This window comes from Muscardinus avellanarius (assembly GCF_963383645.1).
Source record: "Muscardinus avellanarius genome assembly, chromosome: 1".
In the NCBI taxonomy this organism is placed as follows: Eukaryota; Metazoa; Chordata; class Mammalia; order Rodentia; family Gliridae; genus Muscardinus; species Muscardinus avellanarius.
The window spans coordinates 38,451,471-38,474,910 of NC_137786.1; the positions used below are offsets into that span (position 1 = coordinate 38,451,471).

General features: G+C 36.8%; 1 protein-coding gene across 2 annotated transcripts in view; it reads left to right on the forward strand.

Moving 5' to 3' along the window:
• NNT (nicotinamide nucleotide transhydrogenase) overlaps nt 1-23,440 on the forward strand; it is a gene marked incomplete at both ends in the record, with an annotated part of 102,878 nt that overhangs the window by 70,170 nt on the left and 9,268 nt on the right. For both annotated transcript variants that reach the window (XM_080704795.1, XM_080704796.1), the window contains 2 exons: nt 1,261-1,420; nt 3,743-3,824. In XM_080704795.1, the coding sequence (XP_080560921.1) occupies nt 1,261-1,420; nt 3,743-3,824 (242 nt within the window). The remainder of the gene's footprint in view (nt 1-1,260; nt 1,421-3,742; nt 3,825-23,440) is intronic.

The following is a 23,440-nucleotide window of genomic DNA, read 5'->3' on the forward strand; positions in this document are numbered from 1 at the left end:
TAAATAATAAAGGTTATTTGTTTTTAAGTAATAGGTTGGTGCTTGGATAGCTTTGCAGTGGTACAGTGGATCTGTGGTATATTTATTATTAGTGATGTGAATTCTTAAAACACATTCAGTTACTCAGAACATCTAGTTACTTTCCTTTTTATTTCCACCACCCTGCCTCTCGACATTTAGAAATGCATGCTTTTGAGAGCCAGAACAGTTGCTGTCATGTATTCAATAGCATTCATATGGTATGCTCTTGGATTGTGAGTGTGCAATATGTGTCTTTATTTTCTTCCTGAGATTATTTTACTAGTTAAAAGGATGGGTGTGCATTTAAAGAGTATATTATCTTATTCACATACCTCATCAGAAGTGAGTTGTTTGAGATCCTAGTGATGAATCTATTTGCTTCTATTACAACTTAGGGATGGGATGGGTTGCATGGTGCTGTCAGATCTGGAAAATGTTTCAACCCTATGTCTTTCTTCTTCTTGAAGACAGAGGGCAGCATAGTTTTAAGTGAAATGTATCCTTATTTTGATTTCTTCTGGTTGATGCTTGACAGTTTATATCTGGTAGCAGATGATACTTTAGAGACCTGAAGGGCTGTTTTGTAAAATTTTATTCATATCTTTCTCTTTGGTCCTCTTTTAATCTGGTGTAATACACATAAATATGCAGAGAGACCTTGCTCAACCATCATTTAGACAATAATTGTAGATCTGAGTTTTTCATTAATTTCTAAATTTTACTGGTGGTTTTCATTAAATTCTTTGTTTTTATTTAACTTTTTATTTTTTATATTTTTGCGGTACTAGGAATGGAACCCAGGGACATTCTACCTATGAGCTACACCCCTAGTCCAATTTTCTATTCTTTATTTTGAAACAGGATCTCACTGAGTTGCAAAGGACCTCACTAAGTAGCTGAGGTTGTCTGCAAACTGTGATCCTCCTGTCTCAGCCTCCCAAATGCTGGGATTACAAGTGTGTGCCACTATGCCCGGCTGTTTCTATTTACTTTTTAAAAAATGAAAATGTATTGGCATGTAAATGACTTGGTAGAAAAAACGATGTGATTCTCAGATGTCCTGTCATTTAATTTTTTTGAAATAATTTTAGAAGCCAGCTCAAATGTATCTGTTTAAAATGCTCTAAGTGATCAAATAAGGCTTTTAAAGTGGTTCCAAATATTATGTACACAACACTTATACAATTCTCAAAGAGTTATGTGGATTAAACTCTCACAGCTGATTATTTTCCTCTGTAGGCAATGAATCGCTCCCTGGCAAATGTGATTCTTGGAGGCTATGGGACTGCTTCAACAGCTGGTGGAAAACCCATGGAGATTTCCGGCACACACACAGAAATTAACCTTGACAATGCAATTGACATGATTCGAGAAGCCAATAGCATTATCATTACTCCAGGTAAAAAATTAACAGCAAAAAATCAAAAGCGAACATCCTGTAACAGTTGTAATTGATACATTAATTTCTTACAATAGGAAAATAATAGAATTTGAACTTCCTCATTTTTGAAAACAGAATGGAAACTTCGTAGCCTCTCTGTGACTACTGAGTGGGCAATTCTCAGACATTTTGGTCAATATTTAAGAATCACATAGATATTTTAAATTGATGTATTGGTTCAAGCCATGTCTTTTTGTGATTCTGTACATGTTTTAAATAATTTTTGAGCCCTGGATATCTTTTTTCATTGGTTATTGTAAGGCCTATTGTCTAAATTAAACTAGATATCATATGTGAAAGTGGCTGTCTTTCTCATTAGACTCACTTAGTAAATGTTGGTCCCTTTTCAGCAATGCATATTTTGAAAGTCATCAAGAATCATGTGGTTTCCAGCAGGCTGAAGGAACACAACCCAGCAGCTGGAGCTTGTCCTGGGAGTCATAGCACCTCACCTTTGCTCATAACTTTGAGTCTAACAGTCTTCGTGACATTAACCACGTCATTTCATCCTTCCTTTGTCTCATCAATTTGACAGTTTTGTTAGGTTTATCTCAGATCTTCATTCTTATAACAGAATGGTATAATAGATAAGGTGTTGGTTTCAGAGTAAGATTTTAACTATGTCATCCTGTCATATGAGTTTTCTATAAAGAAAGTCTGCTGAATACCCACACGTGTGGGTATTCAGTGTGGGTCAAGTGTGGCTGTTTTACTGGTGGGTACTAAGATAAAAATAACAAACATTAGCCAAACTAAATTGTAAGGCATATGCCTTCTCAACTTGACGGTATTACCTTTTAGGTGCATTTGAAGCATTTAGTTTCTGGTTTTCACAGAGGTGGGGCTGCTGCTGTTGCCAGCTAGTAGCTAGAAGCAGATGAACCAAATATGCTGCCATGCATTGGACATTCTTGTGTAATGAATTGTCCCACTCACAACAGTGCAGACATTGCCTGTTGAGATGCTCTGTGTTGGAGTATCAGGGTGTAAGTTGTATAGAATATGGTCTCTTCCTTTAGGCATTTCCTATTGAGTTACCAAGTTAGGTAGATATACTGCAAGGTGGGTTATGTTAAAGGCTAAATTGAGTAGTGAAGATCATTTTTCTATCATGAGAAACCTAAGAATGTTTTAGGGAAGAGAGGATTTATTTGGGGCCTTAGAGGGTGGATGGGGTTGTGGGCGAATGAAGGCAGAAAGAATAGCTTGAGTAGATACTTACTTAACAGTTGTAAAAATGGGCTAGAAAAGTTGGGACAAAAGTGAGAGTCATTGTATAAAAAGAATGGACAGAATTTAGGAGTTAAAATGAGAAGGAGGAGGACTAAAGTTTTTGTTATACCTGTAATAACTTTTTTTTTGGTGATACTGGGGTTCCTGGAAGCCCGTCTATCTCCGGACTACACTCCCAGACCTATTTTATTTTTGGAAACAGGGTCTCCTAAGCCAGCACGGCTGGCTTCGAACTTGCGCGATCCTCCTGTCTCCGCCTCCCAAGCGCGGGGATTACAAGCGTGCACCACCATGCCCGGCTATACCTGTAATAACTTTAAATATGAAGATATATATTTATATCATATATATGTTGCATATGCATCTTAATATAGCCTATTACATAGTATATTATCTATAACATTTGTGAATATAGGTATATATATACATATATATATATATATATATTCATCTGGGTGCAGAGTGTGAGAATTTTAAGTTATTTTGGGGAGACATGCAGTTTGACAATGAACATGTTGTCCTGAAACTCAAATGACAGACCTATTATTGGGAATCATTGGGTGGTTTCTGAAGCTTCAAATGAGCTGATATTTTTAGGGGAGAGGTGAGGGGTGAAGTTAAACCCCTAGAGGAAACTTGGTCACTGAAAGCAGAGAACAGAAAGAGGAAAGATATTTGAGAAATCGGAGGAAGAACAGAGTTAGAAGGGGAGCCAGGCAAATGTAGTGTCATCAAAGCCACATGTACAGAAAGTTTAAAAACATGTGGAAGGGGCAGAGAGAAGAGAGGCCCAGAAAAAAAGTGCATGTGGCGTGTGGGGCAGGGGTGTCAAACACTGCAGAAGACTGAGGGATCATGCGATTTGGAATTTTAAATTCATTGTCATATTTTTCAAAGCCCAGATTATATAAATTTGCTTTTATTTCTAGTACTGTTAATTGATTGCCTTTTGTTGGCACAAAAATATGTTTTGATCAAGAAAAGTTTTAGTTCATAAAATTTCAAAATAAAAACCACATTCTTCTGTGTTCGTAATGTTCCTTGCAGGCTACGGTCTCTGCGCAGCCAAAGCTCAGTACCCCATTGCTGATTTGGTAAAGATGCTCACTGAGCAAGGCAAAAAAGTCAGGTAAGTGTGTGCAGTGAGAGGTCACACTGCACGTGAGGGTGCGTGCGTGAAAAGGAAATGCATGACATTTTAGAAAGATGACCGCATTGTCACTGATCATGATAGTGAGAGTCACAGTAACACATCTTATATGTGCATGACATTATTTGGTCTGTTTCTTTTATCATACCTCCCCTGTTTTCCCCTCCTCCCTCCTCTGGTCACCTTCACTCCTCTACTGGTCTCTCCGAACATGATCCTTCCTCTCTCCCTCCTCCCCTCCCTTTCATCCTTTCTTCCTTTTTTCTTTCTTTCTTTTTTTTTTTTGTGGTATCGGGAGCTGAAACCTGGGGCATTCTAGCTGTGAGCTACACTCCCAGTACTTTGTTTCTGTTTTTGGAACAGGGTCTCACTAGGTTGCTGAGAGTCTTGCTACATTGCTGAGGTTGTCCTTGAACCTGAGATCCTCTTGGCTCAGCCTCTCAAGTACTGGAATTACAGGTGTGAACCACCATGTTGGCTAAAGATGACTCTTTTTTTTTTTTTTGGTTTTGGTGGTACTGGGAATGGAACCCAGGGGCCTTCTACCTCCGGGCTATAATCCCAGACCTATTTTATATTTTATTTGGAGACAGGGTCTCTTAAACCAGCTGAGGCTGGCTTTGAACCTGCACGATCCTCCTATCTCACCCTCCCAAGCGCGGGGATTACAAGTGTGCACCACCACGCCCGGCAAGATGACTCTTTTTTTTAACGTGGCATTTTACACATGTAATCTTAGGTAAAGAAAAATTAGGTTGACAACTAAATTGTCAAACACAAACAAACAACCTTTATTCTGGTCTCAGCCTAACCACCCAGTCTTCACTGCTTCTGTCTAACAGCATTAAATGTAAACATAGATTCATTTTAGAAATGGAAATTTCCTTATTTCAAATTCCAGGATATTTACTAATGAAGAAATGCAGAAATTGTATTTCTCTGTGGTTTGATTTGGGGAAGGAGGTTAAGTGAAGCATTCCAACGACATCAAGTTGTGTTCATTTGGTTTCTGTTCACATTGCAAAATGAAAGATCTCTGATGAGGTTTTTGAAGAGTAAATCTCCGTGGGCTGGTCACTGTTTGCTGAGCTAGCTCCCGAACTTTTGGAGTGGAAAAGACTGTTGAAAATGTTTCTTTTCTAAAACCCTATATTTTAGGAGTCTGAATTAGCTCAGCAGTTGTTCTTGCCACTTGTCATTTGGGTATTAGACTCTGCTCTCGGGAGGATATTTAGCAGAACAGAAGAGTTGAGGATTCTGCACTTAGATTATTCTCCATGACTTTGGAGGAAGGGTTTGAGGAATGTAAAAATGGGGCAACTGGTTGTTCAATTTGGTGACCATGGCAGCATTTTGCATCGGTCCTTCCCATCTCTGGATCCTCATTGTAGAACTCTGCTCTAACAAATCAGAGGAGAGCATATCTGCAGTCATCACTGGAGGATCACAGCTGCCCATTCCTGGGAAGCTGGCTCACGAGCAGGTGCATTGCCATGGTACAATAAGAGAGACAAGATAACTCATTAAGTAGAATCAGTTTGTTTGTCAAAATCTTCACATCTTTTGACCAAATTGTTAATGTCTGTTATTAATTCCTTTTAGATGCCAACTGTACACTTTTGTCTAGGGGAAGACGATAAGAAAATAAGTCAAGTGGGGCATGGTGGTATATGCTTATAATCTGAGTTGCTTGGGAGGCTGAAGAAGGAGGATCTCAAGTTTGAGGTTAGCCTGGGCAATTTAACGAGATCTCATCTTGAAATAAAACAAAACAAGTTGGTGATGTAGCTCAGAGGTGGAGTGCTTGCGGAGCAATGGTTTCAGTCTGCATTACTGAGAAAAAAAATCACCTATATCTAGTTGGAATTGGGGTATCTGTGCAAGACTAGATACAGAAGCCTGCTCTTTGGCCTGAATGTTCCAGCAATCGATAGTGATAGGAGACACTCAGATGATGAACTCAGAGGGTTACCTCAGCTGTCTTAGTGTCAGCAGCCATGCCACCTGCGTTTTATGACTTCCTTTTTTTTTCCTTCCTTCCTTTTTTCTCTCACTCTTCCTGTCTCTTCCTATAGTCTATAGTTAGGGTTTCTCCAAGATACAGAGTCAAGCTACTATTTTGTGGCAGAACTAGCATGTCTGTGGCACAGATAATTTTCATGTTTAGTGAAAATCTGGTGGATTGAAGATAAAATGAAAATAGTCATTGGCTTTATTTTTAATGGTAACATAAGAAGTCTCCTTTTTAGTTATTTATTCCTTATTTTATATAGGAATAGGACATTATACTATGCTTTCTTTTTCAGTCATGTCTTGGCATTAAGAGCATTTGCAGGTGTCTAAGTAAAAAGGATGTGTTAAAGACACAAGCTAAAAAGAAATCATCCTCTTTATTCTCTCCACATATAAGACAGCCTAACGTACTAGCAGTGCCTTCTATCACCACATAAGTGTTTAGATAAATAAGTGGCAGTCATAATAAAATAGATTTGGCTTTCATGTCTTAGGGAAGGGAGTGCTTAATTTGTCATACCTCTCTCCCTGCTCAGCCCAGGTTAACCAGACTTCTTTCAGTCTTGTGTTACTTTGGGGGGTGCCGAGTTGAAGAGCCTCATAAGACGGTTGGGCAGTCTTATGAAGGAAGATAGGACATAAAAGGAAAGGAATAAGAGAGATGAAGAAAAACGACACAAAAAGAAGGTATAGGACAAGTGAGTTTGCAATTTCTGACCTGACTAAAATTAGAATTTTATCTGAATTCCTGTTGAAGGATGACTTCTATTACTCTGAATGGGGAAATTACTGATTAAGATTTATGAAAGACTTTGTGTGTGTGTGTGTGTGTGTGTGTGTGTGTGTGTGTGTGTGTGTTACTGGTGATTAAGCTCCAGGGTGTGTTCTACATCTGAGCTATATCCCCAGTCCTATTTTATTTTTTTAATCATTTAGATTCCCTTATTTTTTTGCTTTTATTGGTACATTATAGTTTCATAACATAATGTAAATCATGTTGACAATGGAATACATGCACATAGTACTTGGTGCCCTGTCTTTTATGGACAAGTTGAAATTATATATTAATACATTGCAGTGCTTTTTTTTTAAAAAAAACTATACTATGTTGAATTTTTAGCATGAACTTTGTTGTACATATCTTACATTTGGATTAGATGGAAGAGGACTATTCTTGCAAACATGTTGGCAGTAGCATATCATATTTTTACTTTCTAGCTTCTGTGTGGAATTTCTTTTGTTTAATTGAAAAAGAACCAGAAACTTTGATATGGCTTTATGTAAGTGTCATCATGTTTCCATAGAGCAATGTGGATTTTCTGGACAAGTTAGAAACACAGATATGCCTAGATGCCAGCCTTCTTTAAGAGGCAAAAGGCTGTGTGAATGGGGGATGGCTGCCGCAGTTACCTCGTATTTTAATGAAATAAGTCTGTATTTACAGTTTGCGGTAATTTGCTCCTTTCATCACTCGGCGGCTCCCACGGTGTTCATTGAGCACAGCTGCTGAGCCTCTGGTTTTAGTAGGTCTTTGCGCCTCAGGACCCCAGCATGCCTCGCATCCAGATGTGGTGACATATTCACACACATCCCCTGTGGAAATGTGCCAGTGTGGACATACGATTGTCATCAATTAGTGATGCCCCAGTGGTGCCAAGAAAAATCGCATTTGTCATACAGTCTGTCTGGCTTCATGGCCCGTGATTGATTTAGAGACACTCCTGTTTTCCTTTCCTTTGGCCACAGTCATAACATTCTCACAAAGAGCCGAGCTTATATACTGGAGCCCATTACATTTCCTGACCAGAACTCCTTTCGACACGCTGACGTCATGAAGGTTCACTGGCTGAGACTTTGTTTAATGGCCAAGGCGCTGTCACTTCACGGGTACTCCCAAGGCGCTGTTACTTCACAGGTACTCCCAGTGCCTGTGCAACTTACCTGGCTGATGCTGGATCTGTAAAAGCATTCCAGGACCCAAATCATAGGACTTAGCAGCAGACAGTTTTTCTCTTTATTTCCCAATCTTTGGAGTAATTATATTGTGGACTTTTTATTATAAAGCAGAGGTAATGTTCCCAATGAGTAAATCTCAGTGTAAATATATGTTACTTTTATTAAGATTTTCTCTTCTGTAAATAATAACTGCTTGATTTTCTTTCTGCAAAGCATTATTGTTTGGATTATCATAGAAGCCTTTTAAATTTAAGGAAATACTTTTGAACTTCTTTGACTAACTTGTTATATATTGCTTTTATGTTAACATTCAACTATATCTTTTAAAAATAATTTATTAACAAAAATTATTAGTAGGTACTGAGAATACAAGTGCCCACGAGCCTAGTTCTTACTCTCAAAGTTTTATAATTATGAAGAAAGCAAATTAAATTTTTTGTGGCACTAGGGATTGAACCCATGGGCACTCTATCTTTGAGCTATAGCCCCAGCTCAATTTTATTTTTATTTTGAAACAGTGTCTTGCTAAGTCGATGAGAGTCTCACTATTTGCTGAGGCTTATAATCCTCCGAACTTACAATCCTCCTGTCTCAGCCTTCCAAATACTGGGATTATAAGCATATGCCACCACGCCCAGCTAAGAAAGCAAATTTATAAACAAAAGAACCAATGAATTCCATTTAATGGAGAGTAGGCTCAGTCTTATAAAGTAGAAGTAGAACAAGAATGGTAAAAAGAGGGATTAACTGCCAGGGGACATTTCCAATGTTTTTATACTACTCAAAATGTGAATTTTTTGAAGGCTTTAAAACTATGTGTGTATGTTTCATCCTGTCTAAACACATCAAGTTGTCCACAGTATTTTTAGATTAATAGTTTTTAGTCTTGTGTAACATGTTTATAGGTTTAAATATATATTGTTTTTACTAAGAAATCAGTTCTTTGAACAGAGCTAAAGAAGAAATATTTTGTTGTTCTAACTGAATTTTTCTGTTTTTCACGGGTTAAATGTGATCCAAATAGAGTTCAGCCTTGTAGAATTTGTTATGTTTTGGAGCACAGAAAGGGCCTTGGTATGCAAATTTGTAAAGTAATAGCAGTATACACTTCTTAAGATGGACATTAGGCCAGGCAAAAGACATAGTGTAGTATCTAAATAAATAAACAAGCATTATTATTTAGCAGTTTCATGTCAGCACTGTATTTTTTTAAAGATATGACTATTCGAATCAATGATTTTTCATTGAACAAATAATTATATAGGAGTTTGTGCAAGGCCCTGTTGTAGGTTCTGTGGATACATCAGTGAATGCACCAGATAAACATTCCAGATCCCATACAGCTTCCATTCATTGGGAGGTTAGGTAACAGGCTTCAAGTTATTCTGAATTGGGATACTTAAAAGCCCCTTATATCTCTATTTCAGATACTAGTTAAAAAAAGGAGTGAAGCTGCAGGATGGCAGATTAGACCAGAGTTTCAGTTAGAATTGGCACTAGTTGGTGATACCTTAGCCAGTATTTCTGGCTTTCTCAAAGAATGTTGTATGTTATTTTGCACTAAGTCTGTCTTCTTGAAAAACATAGTAGCAGGTGTGTGTGTGTGTGTGTGTGTGTGTGTGTGTGTGTGTGTGTGTGTGAGTTTTAAAAGGTATTTGTGTAATTGGGTAAATTTGTGAAACTTTTGGTGAAAAAGAAAAATCAAAGCAAGTATGTCTATTCATTTATCGTTATGTTGAACCTTTTGCATAGGATTGCTAGTAATTCCCTCAGATCAAAGGTGTCTGCTAAGTTTTTATAAAATGATGGCGTTCTCTCCAGATTAGGTTGCTTTATGCTATCCGTAGGATATCAGGGTGGTGAAGACTGTGAAAAGCCAGTGTCTGAGGGGCTTTGTAAAGCATTCTCCAGCCATATCACTCTAGGATTCATTCCTTAGAAACTCTTGTCACATAGCCAGGCAAGGTGGTGCACACTTGTGATCCCCATGCTTGGGAGGCAGAGACAGAAAGATCGCACAGGTTTGAAGCCAGCCTCACTGACTTAAGAGACCCTGTTTACAAAATAAAAATATATATAAAAAAATAGGTCTGGGAGTGTATCCCGGAGGTAGAAGGGCTTCCAGGAACCCCAGTACCACCAAAATTAAAAAAAAAAAAAAAGAAAGAAACTCTCATCACAGGTATTCCAATGGTCAGAAGAAGAAACCTTCACTGTATGATGTCATTGTTCTTGATTATCAGGGTGATTTCTGGTATCTAGTTCTAATAGTAGGTATAATAAACTCTTTGAGTTTAGTTTCTTCAATGAGGTTCATGTGAATATAGAGAAGTGCCAATACATCAAATACTTCTTTCTCATTTCATGTTCAGATTCTCCTGTATCTTGCTTATCATTTTCACTTTATGGTGCTCATTAGCTATTGCATTCCAGGAGCCATTCAACAATATGAATAAGGTTATTCAGGCAGAAAAAAATGAAATTATGTAGACTTTTAACTAAATCTCTATAATATGCTAGGATATAATATTCTAGAACATTAGTCACAAATTGAGTTTCAGTTTTTCCTCTGATATCATTCTTCATGGTCTTGGTGATTATTTTGGAAATGAAAAGAGTGTCAGTAGTCATACAGTTTCTATTCTGGGCTGGGTAGCTGGACTCAGTTCAGTGATGGAAAAGCCAGATTTGGGCACAGTCTACAATTAATCTCTTTGGTGTAGAAAAGGTAATGTTGCAGCTTGGTGCCATAGAAGACTGCATTGATGTTTGCATTGGACTGTTTTACCTGGTCCTCCATAGCCAACTTCTCATCTCTTTGGGTGGCCTTGGTGTCATGGGCCTCATGGACGGATGGAAAATGTGACCAGAGCCTGTCAAACATTTCCTCATTCACATTCATAGAACAGGGGCTATTATTCTATATTAGAAAAATTGTGCCCCTGAGACATTTTCGTAAGCTCTTTGATTTTATAATTTTTTTTCTGAAGAAGGGAAAGAGTTTGATGAATACCAAATTTCAGAACCAGAAGAGCAGTTCAGCCCTTATTTGCCTTCAAATAAATGAAGAAAGGTACAAAGTATTCTCTAATTCTGGCTTTTGGAAAATTCTAGGGATTTTTTAAAAAAAATTATACGAATGAGTGACTTTGAGCCACTGCTTCTAAGAAGGACTTTCACAATTTGAGAATGCTGAATGTTTCTCTTGCTGCCTGAGAATCCTTGCCAGAGAGGATGATTTTAGAACCTTTCTCATTAATCAGTTTTTGTGGACAGCAATTGCCCTGTGTTGGGAAAATTTTTTTTTGCTTTATTACCATGTTACTTTCAGATGAATAGACTTGCCCCACCTAGCTGGTCTAGGCCTTCCCACCACTAAGGTTATTTTAGGTAACATTTGCACACTGATCTCTTGTTTTAGAAGGTTTAGAACTGACTTGTAAAAATTGCCACTTAAAATTTTTCCTATATTTGTCAATCAGAAATTCTGACCAATATCTGATAAACCAAAGAGACTTGCCTTTTTAGATAGGTTGTCATATTTTCACAAGTGAAAGACATCATTAAATATAAAGAATATTGATTTTTATAACAAATTTTTGCATTGTTTCCATGGGTTTCCTTAGAAGGGACATCCTGGAGTGATGCTTTATTGTGTTGATGAAGGACTTACAGTCTTTTTTGTGACAGAGCCTTGTGTAAGCATATTTGGTATAATTGTTAATGAAAAAGTCCTTCATTAGGAATTAGTTGGCTTGGAGAATCTTTACCATCTCTGTTCACCATTAAGGTGATTGTGATTTTTCTCTGATTTGGTCCTGGGGTCTCTCTTAGAAGGTTGCTATCAACCTTGGGAGAGTGGTTGGGGATGTTTATAAGGCACCATTTTTTATCCTGGAAGACAACCTAATGGTCAAGTGTCTTCTCTGTGACCATTTGTGCTTCTCACAGGAAACCTGTCTGTACTGGTAGACGCCCCCATGGCTCTTCTCTGACCTGTGTCCAGTGTATTCCTCTTAAGATGGCTACTCAGTATGAGAGCCCTGACTAGGAAAAGCTAGCTTTGGGTGTTCTGGTCAGGTGAAGCATAAGGGACACAGCTCAACAAACAATAGAATCACTTATTATTTACAGGTCCCAGAGAGAAGAGGAGTGCAGATATCAGCCTATGGGAGGATTGGAGGGAGGATGGGAGGATGTCATGTCCAACCAGCAGGTGTGGGAGCAAGAGAGGGAGAAGAAGGAGTGGAGGGAGGGAGGGAGGCAGGGAGGCAGGGAGGAGGGAGGGAGAGAGAGAGAGGAGAGAGGAGAGAGGAGAGAGGAGAGAGAGAGACAGAGAGAGACAGAGAGAGACAGAAAAAAAACACACACAAACACACACACACACACACACACACACACACACACACACACACACACACCTGTAGGCCAAAATCTTTATTGGGATTCAAACAATTTCTCTTTAGGGAGTTCTAATTGGTGGGTTTAGAGAAAGTCAACAGGAGTTCCAAGGGGCTATGCCATGACTTCAGAGTGACCTCCAAACCATGTCTACATAGTCTATGCAGGAAGTGGGGTCAGTGGGTGAGTCAGGAAGGTTGTAGCCACATGTGCCATAGGTAGGTGGTTATGTAGGGCAGATATTTGGATTGACCATGGGAGGAAAAGGGAAGAAGGAGGAGGTGGCAGAGAACTGGAAATGGTTTCAAAGTTAACTAAGTCTATTTTCTTGTATGAGACAGTTAACTCTATATTCATAAAGAATGCCAAAGCAACATAAAATTGTAAATATTCAATATGGTGGTTTTATTGATTTTTAAAATAAGTACCCGCCATTTAAAAACAGGTGGAAGCTGGGCGTGGTGGTGCACACTTGTAATCCCAGCGCTTGGGAGGCTGAGACAGGAAGATCACACAGGTTCGAAGCTAGCCTCAGCTACTTAGTGAGGCTGTCTGCAACTTAGTGAGACCCTGTTTCAAAATAAAGTATAAAATGGGTCTGGGAGTATAGCCCAGAGCTAGAAAAGCCCCTGGGTTCCACCCCCAGTACCACCAAAACAAAACAAAACAAAACAACAACAACAACAACAACAAAAACCCAGATGGAATAAGTGAGTTTTCAACCAAAGGACCCTTTTTTAATTTTATATTTTTGTGTGTTATTTTCCTAGTTAACTTGTTAACCCCCTAAGAGGTTAGAATAACTTATTTAGAGAATTATGGGATGATGATATTGGGAAGGCAGAATTCCAAAATGCTATCAACATTCATTGTTCTGTGTAAAGTTTAAGTTTGAAATGTAAACCAGTATAATAAGGGAAATGAACACTATGGATATTCTGAATATGTGTAGAAATTTTGTACAGTGACTCCCCAAACACATAACTGAATAACTGGAAGTTGTGAAGAGCTTCTTTAAAAATAAAAAGATCTTTTTTGCTGTTCATAATAGCAAAAGACTATAAAATGGGGGAAACACTAAGTACTTGAGAAAGGGGCCTAGTGGTCCCTGTAGTTTCTTTGTCTAATTATTAAATTAGATACTCAACTCAATAGAGCATTGTCAGTAGTTTATTGCTGAACTAGATCTGGATATTTCCATAATGCCAAAAGGAAAATGTAGTTTATTTTGACAGTTGTGGTAGGATCCATGTGGTCAATGTTTTATATACTTTAATATCCCCACATGCCCAAGAACAACTGAAGTAATGCACCCTGGTGAGGACATATTGTCCCCAAGGCCTGTGATCATAGAAATTTGTGTTCTTGTGTCCCCTTTAAAACATGTGGTATCTGAAATCTAATGTGAGGTTGCAAAGACTCTAAGAGTGGGGTTTATGTCATCATGTATCATAAAAGGAGCTTTTAAAAAATGATATGTTTTGAATTATTCCTTTCCCAAATTTTATCCAGTTACTTGATACTCATGAATAGATTTTATAGTCACTCATATTTGTTTGTATTCTTTCTTGGTTAATTTAGAAGGCTCTGAAGATCAGGTTGTCTCACTGAGGTAGATTATTTCTCTTTTTTCAAGCTGTGCCTGGGTCTATTTTTAATTGGTGCCTGAGCTCTCTTTTTAATTATCTAAGGAAAGACTTTATCATTTTCGTATTCATGAGAAGATAATTGCAAAGAGTGTTGAAAATTTTCTTCACTATATTGAAGAGATTACTCTAAATTGAATGATGGCATTTATTATGTCTCTCAAACAAAGCAACAAAACTTATTTTTGCCTAATAGCACTTGTTGAACAGTTTAAAGTGGTATTTTGAAATTGAACCCTTAGCATAAATGTGTATTTGGATATTAATTATCACCATGATTCCAGTGAGTCCAATGTTCATAATTATTAGCTTTAGTCTATATTAACTATATAATTTTTCTAGTCTTTTGATGTAATCTCAAGTACAAAGAACTTTTGGCTTTTATTAGACTATATTGATATTTAGCAACTCAGAAAGTATTGATATTAAACCAGTATTTGTTTTAATGTAAAAAGTGTGCTTTTTTGTATTATGCTATCTTTAGAAAAATGTAAATTTAGCTGGGCGTGGTGGCGCACGCTTATAATCCCCGTGCTTGGGAGGCAGAGACAGGAGGATCGTGCAGGTTCGAAGCCAGCCAAGCTGGCTTAAGAGACCCTGTTTCCAAATAAAAATATAAAATAGGTCTGGGAGTGTAGCACAGTGGTAGAAGGGTTTCCAGAAACCCCAGTACCACCACCAAAAAAAAAAAAAAAAAAAAAAAGTAAATTTATTTGAAAAATGTGGATAAGCAAGCTGGGCATAGTGGCACATGCTTGTAACCATGCTTGTAATCCCAGCATTTGGGAGGCTGAGACAGGAGGATCTTGGTTTCTTAGCCAGCCTCAGCTACTTAGTGAGGCCTTTCTCAACTTAGTGAGACCCTGTTTCAAAATAAAGAGTTAAAAATGTGCTGGGGGTGTAGCTGTAGTTCAGAGTTAGAATGCCCCTGCACTCAATCCCCAGTATTGCAAAAAAATTTTTATGGATAAGCATTTATATTAAAATATATTTTGGTGAATATTATACTAAGTGAGAGATCAGCCAATCTCTGAAAGTCAAGGGTTTTATGTTTTCTCTCATATGTGGAAGCGAGAGAGAAAATAGGTAACAAAAGAGACTTCAGATAAATTAAAAGAGAAGGTAGAATAGCGGAAGGGGATTGGCGAGAGAGGCGAGCAGGGGGAAAAGGAAGACTGAGGAAGGAAACAACTAAACAATATTATGTCCGTAAATGAAGGTACCACTACCTGTCTCACTAACATGCATGGAGAGGGCGGAGTCTGGTGGATGTGGAGGGAATAGACCAAGTGATGTGTGCATGGATGATTGTATCACTGAACCTCACTATGATGTTATTTATAGTGCACCAGTAAAAGTATAAAAAAGCTGGGCATGGTGGCACACACCTGAAATCCCAGTACTTGGGAGGCTGAGGCAGGAGGATAACAGCTCCAAAAAGGTCTGGGGGTGTAGCACAGAGGTAGAATGCCCCTGCATTTAATCTTCAGATGAGTACATCATTACTGTAGTGTACATTTATTGAAGGCATAAGTCTGGTAGGAAAAGCTCTTTACATGAACTATTTCACTTAAATCTCACAATAATCTTCTGAAGAGAATTTGTTATCAGTTACATTGTACCCATTAAACTGAGAGGTACAGATACAATCTGTAAAATGCTGGTGGCAATCTAGAACTCTGAACTGCTACCCCTTTCTGTTATTCTAAATTCTTTCTCTAAAAAGAGACATAGAAAACATGAGTCAGCATGGTAGTGCATGCTTGTAATCCCAGTACTTGGGAGGCTGAGAAAGGAGGATCATGCAGGTTCAAAGCCAGCCTCATCTACTTAATGAGGCTCTCAGCAACTTAGTAAGACCCGTTTCCAAACAAAATATAAACTAGGTCTGGGAGTGTAACCTGGCAGTAGAAGGCCCCTTGTTTCCATCTGCAGCACCACAAAAAAAAAAAAAAAAAAAAAAAAAAATTGAGCAATTGTACCTTATTGGGCACACTATCTTATTTAAAAACTTTTCCTCCCCCCCCCCTCTCTCTCTCTTTGAGTGCCAGGTGCTGTGGAGACTGACAGATAAGGCATGGTTCCTTTACTCAGGGAGCTCCCAGTTGGAAAAGCACAGTTATGTCTACCTGTTGTTGGGGTGCGATGTGTTAAGGAGAAGATGCATAAATGAAAATGTTCTGGGAACTCAGAAGATCTTTCTGTGATCTCATTTTAGTAGCTATTTTCCTTCTGTCAAATCTTGTCATGGTCAGGGATAACTGACTCTGTGTTTTTAAGCATGTGCATAACAAAGGATAATTTTCTTGGTCCAAAGGGAAGAGCTAAAAGGCTAGTAGGCTTTGCATGTTGGAATTCTGGATGGTCTTCATGTGATGATGGAACACTGATGAGCTTTGGCCATTAGTTCTTGGAAATTGTTGGTCATGGCCAACCTTTAATATCATTAATTTTAATACGTACTTTGGAGATTGGCTAGCTACACGGGCCAGAATTGTTATAAATTCACATTGACTCATCAGTGTGCATATATATATATATATATTTCTACAAATTTGAATGTGTTCTGTTATTTCTCTCCAAACACTAGCATTCTCTTTTAATAATCTTCCATGTATTTTCTCCAACTTTAGAGCCTTAAATTTGAGCATGATAGACTATTATGCAAACAGATATAAAATGATCTGTCCTCTGGGATATTCAGCATAACATGATGGTGAGAGTGGTGATTATTTATCCCTTACAACTAGCCAAATAGAAACATTGTCTTTTTGCAGTCTGTAGCTAATCAAGACATTAGAATAAGAACTAATGTATTTAGAGGTCTTTGATTTCTAACTTGGCCCAAAATGCCTCTGTTAAAGCATAAAGATGGTAGCCAGATGGGTTAATTTAAAGATGACAAAGGCAGTATTGAAAGAAAATTATTTAAAATTAAACAGAAATATTAGAATCAAGGAGGGATACAAAATTGAAATTCAGGAATAAATCACAAAGTGTATATTGGGTTATTCAGCTAAAATAGAAGCTCTGGAAATTTAGACTGAAAAGTGGGCTTTGTAGTAGGCTTAATAATGTCCCCCCCAAGAAAGGTCACATCCTTATCATGAAAACTTTAAAAGATATCTTGCATTGCAAAATGGATGGTGTAGATTTGATTAGGATGAGGATTTTGAGACAAGGAGGTTATCTTGTATTATTAGGGTTGGATTAGTGAAATCACTAAGGTCTCGATAGGAGGAGGAAAAGAAGGTCCAAGTCAGAGAAGGAAATGTGCCAGCAGAACCAGAGATGGGAATGAGGTGGCCACAAAATAGGCGATAGGGTAGACTCCAGAAGGAACATAGCTCTTCCAAAATCTTGATTTCTTAGCGTAGGGCATTCTATTGTAGACTTCTGACCTTCACAACTGTAAAAAACCAAATTTCTATTGTTTTAAGGTATGAATTTTTTGTAGTTTTAGTAGCAATACAGACCCTAAGTGTCATGTGGTACATGTTATTAGTTTTTCTTAAGTCTCACCAATCAGGATTTGAAAAGAAGGAAGGATCTTAGGAAAGTAGGGAACATTTATGGATGAACAGAGAAAGACTGTGAGATTAGGAGAATGTTTTTGGTATTCAAAATTATTATTAACATCTCCAAAGAGCACACATGAATAATTTGACAGGTTATTAGTCCTACAGGGTTGGGGTAAAGCACTATCATGTAGTTATTCTGGACATTATGGGTTCAACCTGAATTGTTTCTCTTTCTTATTAGTATTTGGACCATTCTCTCACCCCCATAAATGAAGGACTGTCTCAATTGCCATAACTGTTTTGATCTTGTCCATTTTCACTCTCTTCTGTAGTTATAAAAGACTCTTGAATCCATTTGGACTGAGCTAGTGGTACATATCTGTCTGATTAATGAAACTCTCCCTGACCCAGAGAAGAAGCCTAAAACTTACCCTTGGTACATTTGTTTTACATTATTAGTAGAAAGTCTTTTTTTTTTTATTAAAGAAAAGTAATTTTAGTTATTTCTTTTGAATTTGAAGGACATTTCCTTTTTGTCTGTTCTATGAAAATAAGAAATACTTGGTCAACCTTTATTTGAAAAATCAGTTTTGTGTTTTTTTTTCTATCCAGAGGATCCTGCCCTCCTCTTGAGAATGCGTTATTTTATAAGTTTGTATTAGACATCTTTCTGTCACTGTACCAAAATATCTAAAAAAATCAGCTTCTAAAGAGAAAAGGTTTGTTTTGGCTCACAGGTTTTTTTTGTAGGTTCCAGTCCATGGTGGATTAATCCATTGCTTCTGGGCCTGTGGTGAGGAAGCACATCATGGTGGGAATGCCTGGTGAAGGAAAATTGCTCCTCTCATGACTAAGAAGCAAAAATTGGCAAGAGAAAAAGGCTGGGGTTTCACTGTCCCTTTCAAGGGCACATATCCAATCACCTCAAGACTTTTCACTAGGTCTTCCTTCTTAAAGGTTCTACTGCCTACCAGTAGCACCACCCTGTGACCAAGACATGGACCTTTGAGGAACATTTAAGATGCAAACTACAGCAAAAGTTGCTAGGTACTTTATTTTTTTAATTTTTATTTTTTTATTTGTTTTTTGGGCATTGATCCCAGGGGCATTCTATCTCCAAGCTGCACCCCCAGTCCTATTTCTTTTTGTTTTGAAACAGGGTCTTATTAGGTTGATAAGAGTCTCACTAACTGGCTGAGGCTTGTCATTAAACTGTGCTCCTCCTTGTCTCAGCCTCCCAAGTACTGGGATTACAGGTGTGCAGCATCACAACTGGCAATAGGTACTTCATGTTTCTCTTAAATAATATAAAAGCATTCTCCAATTCTTTTAATTTGTAATTTTCTGAACTAAACCCAGTTATTTGATTTTATTGTTGTGCCTAATCAATGATAGAAGTATCTTTTAGTGAATGTAAGGAAAAAACCCTAAGTTAATATGGAATATTGATTTGAAATTGATATCATTGAAATACAAATTGTCATTAAGTTCGAAAGAAAAATAATAATGCGATTTGATACTTTAGGTACATTACAAAAAATCTTTGTAAAGTGAAATGACCTTTAAAGAACATATTTTAAAATATGTTCTTTTGAAACAATATTGTCCCACCATTATTCAAAAGCAAACACAGTCTGGGCCCTAATATTTAATAATTATAGAATCTCTGCCTTTCTTGGAGCACATTCTCTGACTCTTAGTTCTGTCATATATTGTTCTTTTGTTCTTTATTCTTGGTGCACATTAATTATGTGGAATGGTGAATCTGACTGTGGAATATTGAGCATGTACATGATGTAATTGATCCATTTCATTCTCTAATCTCTCCCCTTTCCTCCTTACTCTTCCTGATTGTCTATCCTGTTGGTCTTCCTTCTGCTTTCATGACATCCTTTTTTTTTCATTCTCCCCCCCCCCACTAGCTTCTGCATTTGAGAGAAAACATATGGTAATTGTCTTTCTGAGTCTGGCTTATTTCACTTAACATGATGTTCTCCAGTTCTTTCCATTTATTTTCAAATGATGTAATTTCTTATTTACTGTGGACTAAAACTTCATTGTATATATATTTCACATTTTATTTATCCATTTTTCTGTTGATTGACACCTAGGCTAGTTCTATACTTGACTATTAGGAACTGTGCTGCTATAAACATGGGAATACATGCATTTCTAAAAAATGTTGACTTTAATTCTTTTGGATAAACACTAAGGAGGTATATTGCCAGATCATATGGTAGCTCTATTTTTAGTTTTTTTGAGACACTGTACTGATTTCCACAGTGGCTTTACTAGTTTACATTTCCATTAGCAGTGCATAAGAGTTCCTTTTCCCTCATTTCCTCACCAGCATTCATTGCTGTTTGTGTCATTGGTGACTAATTACCATTCTGACTGGAATGAAATAGAATCTTAGTGTGGTTTTGATCTGCATTTCACTAATGGCTAAAGATGTTGAACGTTTTATTTTCATAGAGTTTTGGCCATTCGTACTTCTTTTGAGAAGTGGTTGTTCAGTTCATTTCCCCATTTATTGAATGAATTACTTTTTTTGGTATTGGTTGGAGTTCTTTATATATTTTGGATATCAATCCTCTGTCAGAAGAGTAGCTGACAAAGCTCTTTTTCCATTCCGTAAGCTATTTCTTCTTGCTATTACTTGTTTTTCTTTGCTCTGCAGAAGCTTTTAAATTCAATGCTATCCCATTTATTAATTATAGCTATATTATTTCCTTATTGATAGGAGTCCCACTGAGGAAGTTGTTTCCTGTGTTTATATGTTGAAGTGTTTCATCTATGTTTTCTTCTAATATGTGCAAATTTTCTGGTTTGTACTTAGATTATTGATCTACTTTGATATGACTTTTGTACAGGGAGAGAGGTAGGGATCTAGTTTTGTTCTTTTACATGTATATGTACAGCTTTTACAGACTATTTGTGAAAGAATGTGTCTTTTCTCCAAGGTTTTTTTTTGACACCTTTATAAATTTTAGATAACTGTAGCTAAGTGGGTTTGTTTCTGTGTCTTCTATTCTATTGGTCTATGTGTCTGTTTTAATACCAGTACTATGCTGTTATTGTTACTATGGTTCTGTAGTATAATTTTAAATCAGGTGTTGTGATGCTTCTAGCTTTACACTTCTTGTTCTGAGTGGCTTTGGCTTGCTGTTTTTTTTTTGCTATTTTATATTAATTTTAATGTTTTTTGTAGTTTTTGAAGAATAATAGGTTGTATTTTGAAGGGATTGCAATGAATCTGTAGATTGCTTCTGGTAACATGGCCATTTTGACAATATTTATTTGGCTTACCCATGAATATTGATGATCTTTCCATTTTCTGGTATCTTTTTCAATTTCTTTCTTTGGTGTTCTATATAATTTTTATTGTAGAGGTCCTTCACCTCCTCGGTTAGGTTTATTCCTAGGTATGTTATTTTTTTTTAAAGCTTTTGTGAATATAATTGTTTTCTTGATTTTTTTAGCTGATTTATTATTGTTATATAGAAAAGCTATTGATTTTTGTTCATCAGATCTAGAAGTCTTCCGGTAGAACCTTTAAGGTGTTATATAAAGCTGGGCTGGTGGCACATGCTTGTAATCCCAGCATTTGGGAGGCTGAAACCAGAGGATCGTGGTTTGCGGACAGCCTCAGCTACTTAGTGAGGCCCTCCGCAACTTAGTGAGACCCTGTTTCAAAATAAAGAATAAAAATAGGGCAGGGGATGTGCCTTGGAGGTCAAATGCCCCTGGGTTCCATCCCCAGGCCCGGAAAAAAAAAAGATCATATATATATACATACATATATATGGGGTCATAACATATGTAAATGGTGGTAATTTGACTTCTTCCTTTCCTATTTGTACCCCTAAAATTTTTATTTCTTCCTCTTGCTTAATTGCTTTCATTAAAATTTAGGTCCTATATTGAATACAAGTGGTGAGAATAAACATTCCTATCTTGTTCCTAATTTTAGAGGACATGCTTTTGATTTTTCTCCATTTAGTATAATGTTGACTTTGGGTTTGTCCTACATAGCCTTTATGATGTTGAGGTAAGTTTCTTCTATCCCTAGTTTCATCAGGGTTTTTATGATGAGGAAGTATTGTTTTGTTAAGGCTTTTATCTGCATCTATTGATATTATGTGATTTTTGTCCTTGCTTTTTCTTTTTTTTTGTGTGTGTGTCCACTTTATTTTATTTATTTATTTATTTATTTATTTATTTATTTATTTTTTATTGGTGCACTGTATTCATACATCATAGTGGGATACAAATTTTTGTAGACATACATGCACACATCGCCCAGTCAGCCCCCACCTGATCCCCACACCATTCTCTCCCCATCCCTCCCTCCCATGCTTGGCTTAGTGGTTGACATCTAGTATTATAGCAATTTATCCAAAATTAAAAATGATAATCTCACATAACAGTTTCATTTGTCTGATACCAAGCTTTTGATGACTTAAAGATAACATTTCAATATTTCTTTTTACTTTCTTTCTTACCAGAGAATATTTTTTTCTATTTTTTTTAGGTGAAACTATCATATATTTATATATTTATTTTTCAGAAAAAAACTCTATCCTAATATGGAATATGGACTCTAGATACCCAAAACGATCTTGAAAAAGAACAAAGCTAGAAGATATATATTTTCTGATTTCAAACCATATAAAGCTACAATAATTGAAACAGTGTAGTACTATTCTAAAGGCAGATATATAAACCATTGGAGTTAAATAAAAGCCTAGAGCTAAATTCTTCCCTATATTGTCAAGTTAATTTTGACAAAGTTTCCACAAAAATTTGGTGGTGGAAAAATAATATTTTAACTAAATATTGTTGAAACATAATAATTACATGGAAAAGAATAAAGTTGGACCCTTACCTAATTCCATATACAAATATTATCTCAAAATAGATAAAAGACCTAAATATAAATCTTAAGACTATAAACTTTTAGGAGAAAATCTGGGTCATAAAACCTCACAACACTGAAATTGGCAGTAATTTCTTGGATATGATTTCAATGGCACAGGCAACAGAAGAGTATACAAACTCCCTTAAAAAAAATATATATATATATATATATATATATATATATATTGTATATCCAAAGACAATGTAAACAGAGTTAATAGTTACTATTATATAGAATGTGATAAAATATTTCCAAATGCTATATCTGAAGGTATATTAATATTCCAACTAGAAATCCTAAAAATTAACAACAATAAAGGCAAACAATACCATTTAGAGATAGGTTAAAGACTAACATAAGTAATGAATCTCCACAGATAACCAATCTTAGTTGTCTGTTGGATGGAAAATCTTGTTTCTCTGGTTCTGGTGTGTGTTACCTATTTCTTCTTTGTAGTTAATCTCTTTGAGTATTTTCTCTAGTGCTGGTTTTGAAGACATAAATTCCTTCAGTTTCTGTTTGTCATGGAAGCTTCTTATTTCTCCATCTAATTTGATAGAAAGTTTTGCTGGGTAGGAAATTTTTGGCTGGAAGTTGTTTTCTTTCAGAGTTTGGAATATGTTACTCCAAGCCCTTTTGGCTCTCATGACTTGGTTTGGGAAGTCTGGAGTGATTCTAATTGGCTTGCCTCTGAATGTCACTTGGCCCTTTGTTTTTGTTGCCTTTAAGATTCTCTGCTTGGCTTCCACATTGGTCATTTTGACAATTATGTGGCGTGGGGATCCTCTTCTCTGATCCTGTCTAAAGGGAGTTCTATAAGTTTCCTGGACCTGTGTATCAACCTCTTGCTCTATGTTTGGAAAATTTTCTGCTATTACTTCCTTGAAGAGATTGTTGATCCCTTTGGTATCACTTTCTTTTCCCTCCTCTATTCCAATTATTCTTAGGTTAGCTCTCTTAAAATGGGCCCATATTTCTTCAATATCAGATTCCTGCTGTCGGATATTTTTTCCTAGATTAGAAACTATGCGTTCATTTTTTGAATGATCATCTTCTAAGAGCGAGATTCTGTTTTCCATGTGGTCTAATCGGTTGTTTGTGCTTTGAATGGAGGCCTTTACTTCATTAATTGCATCC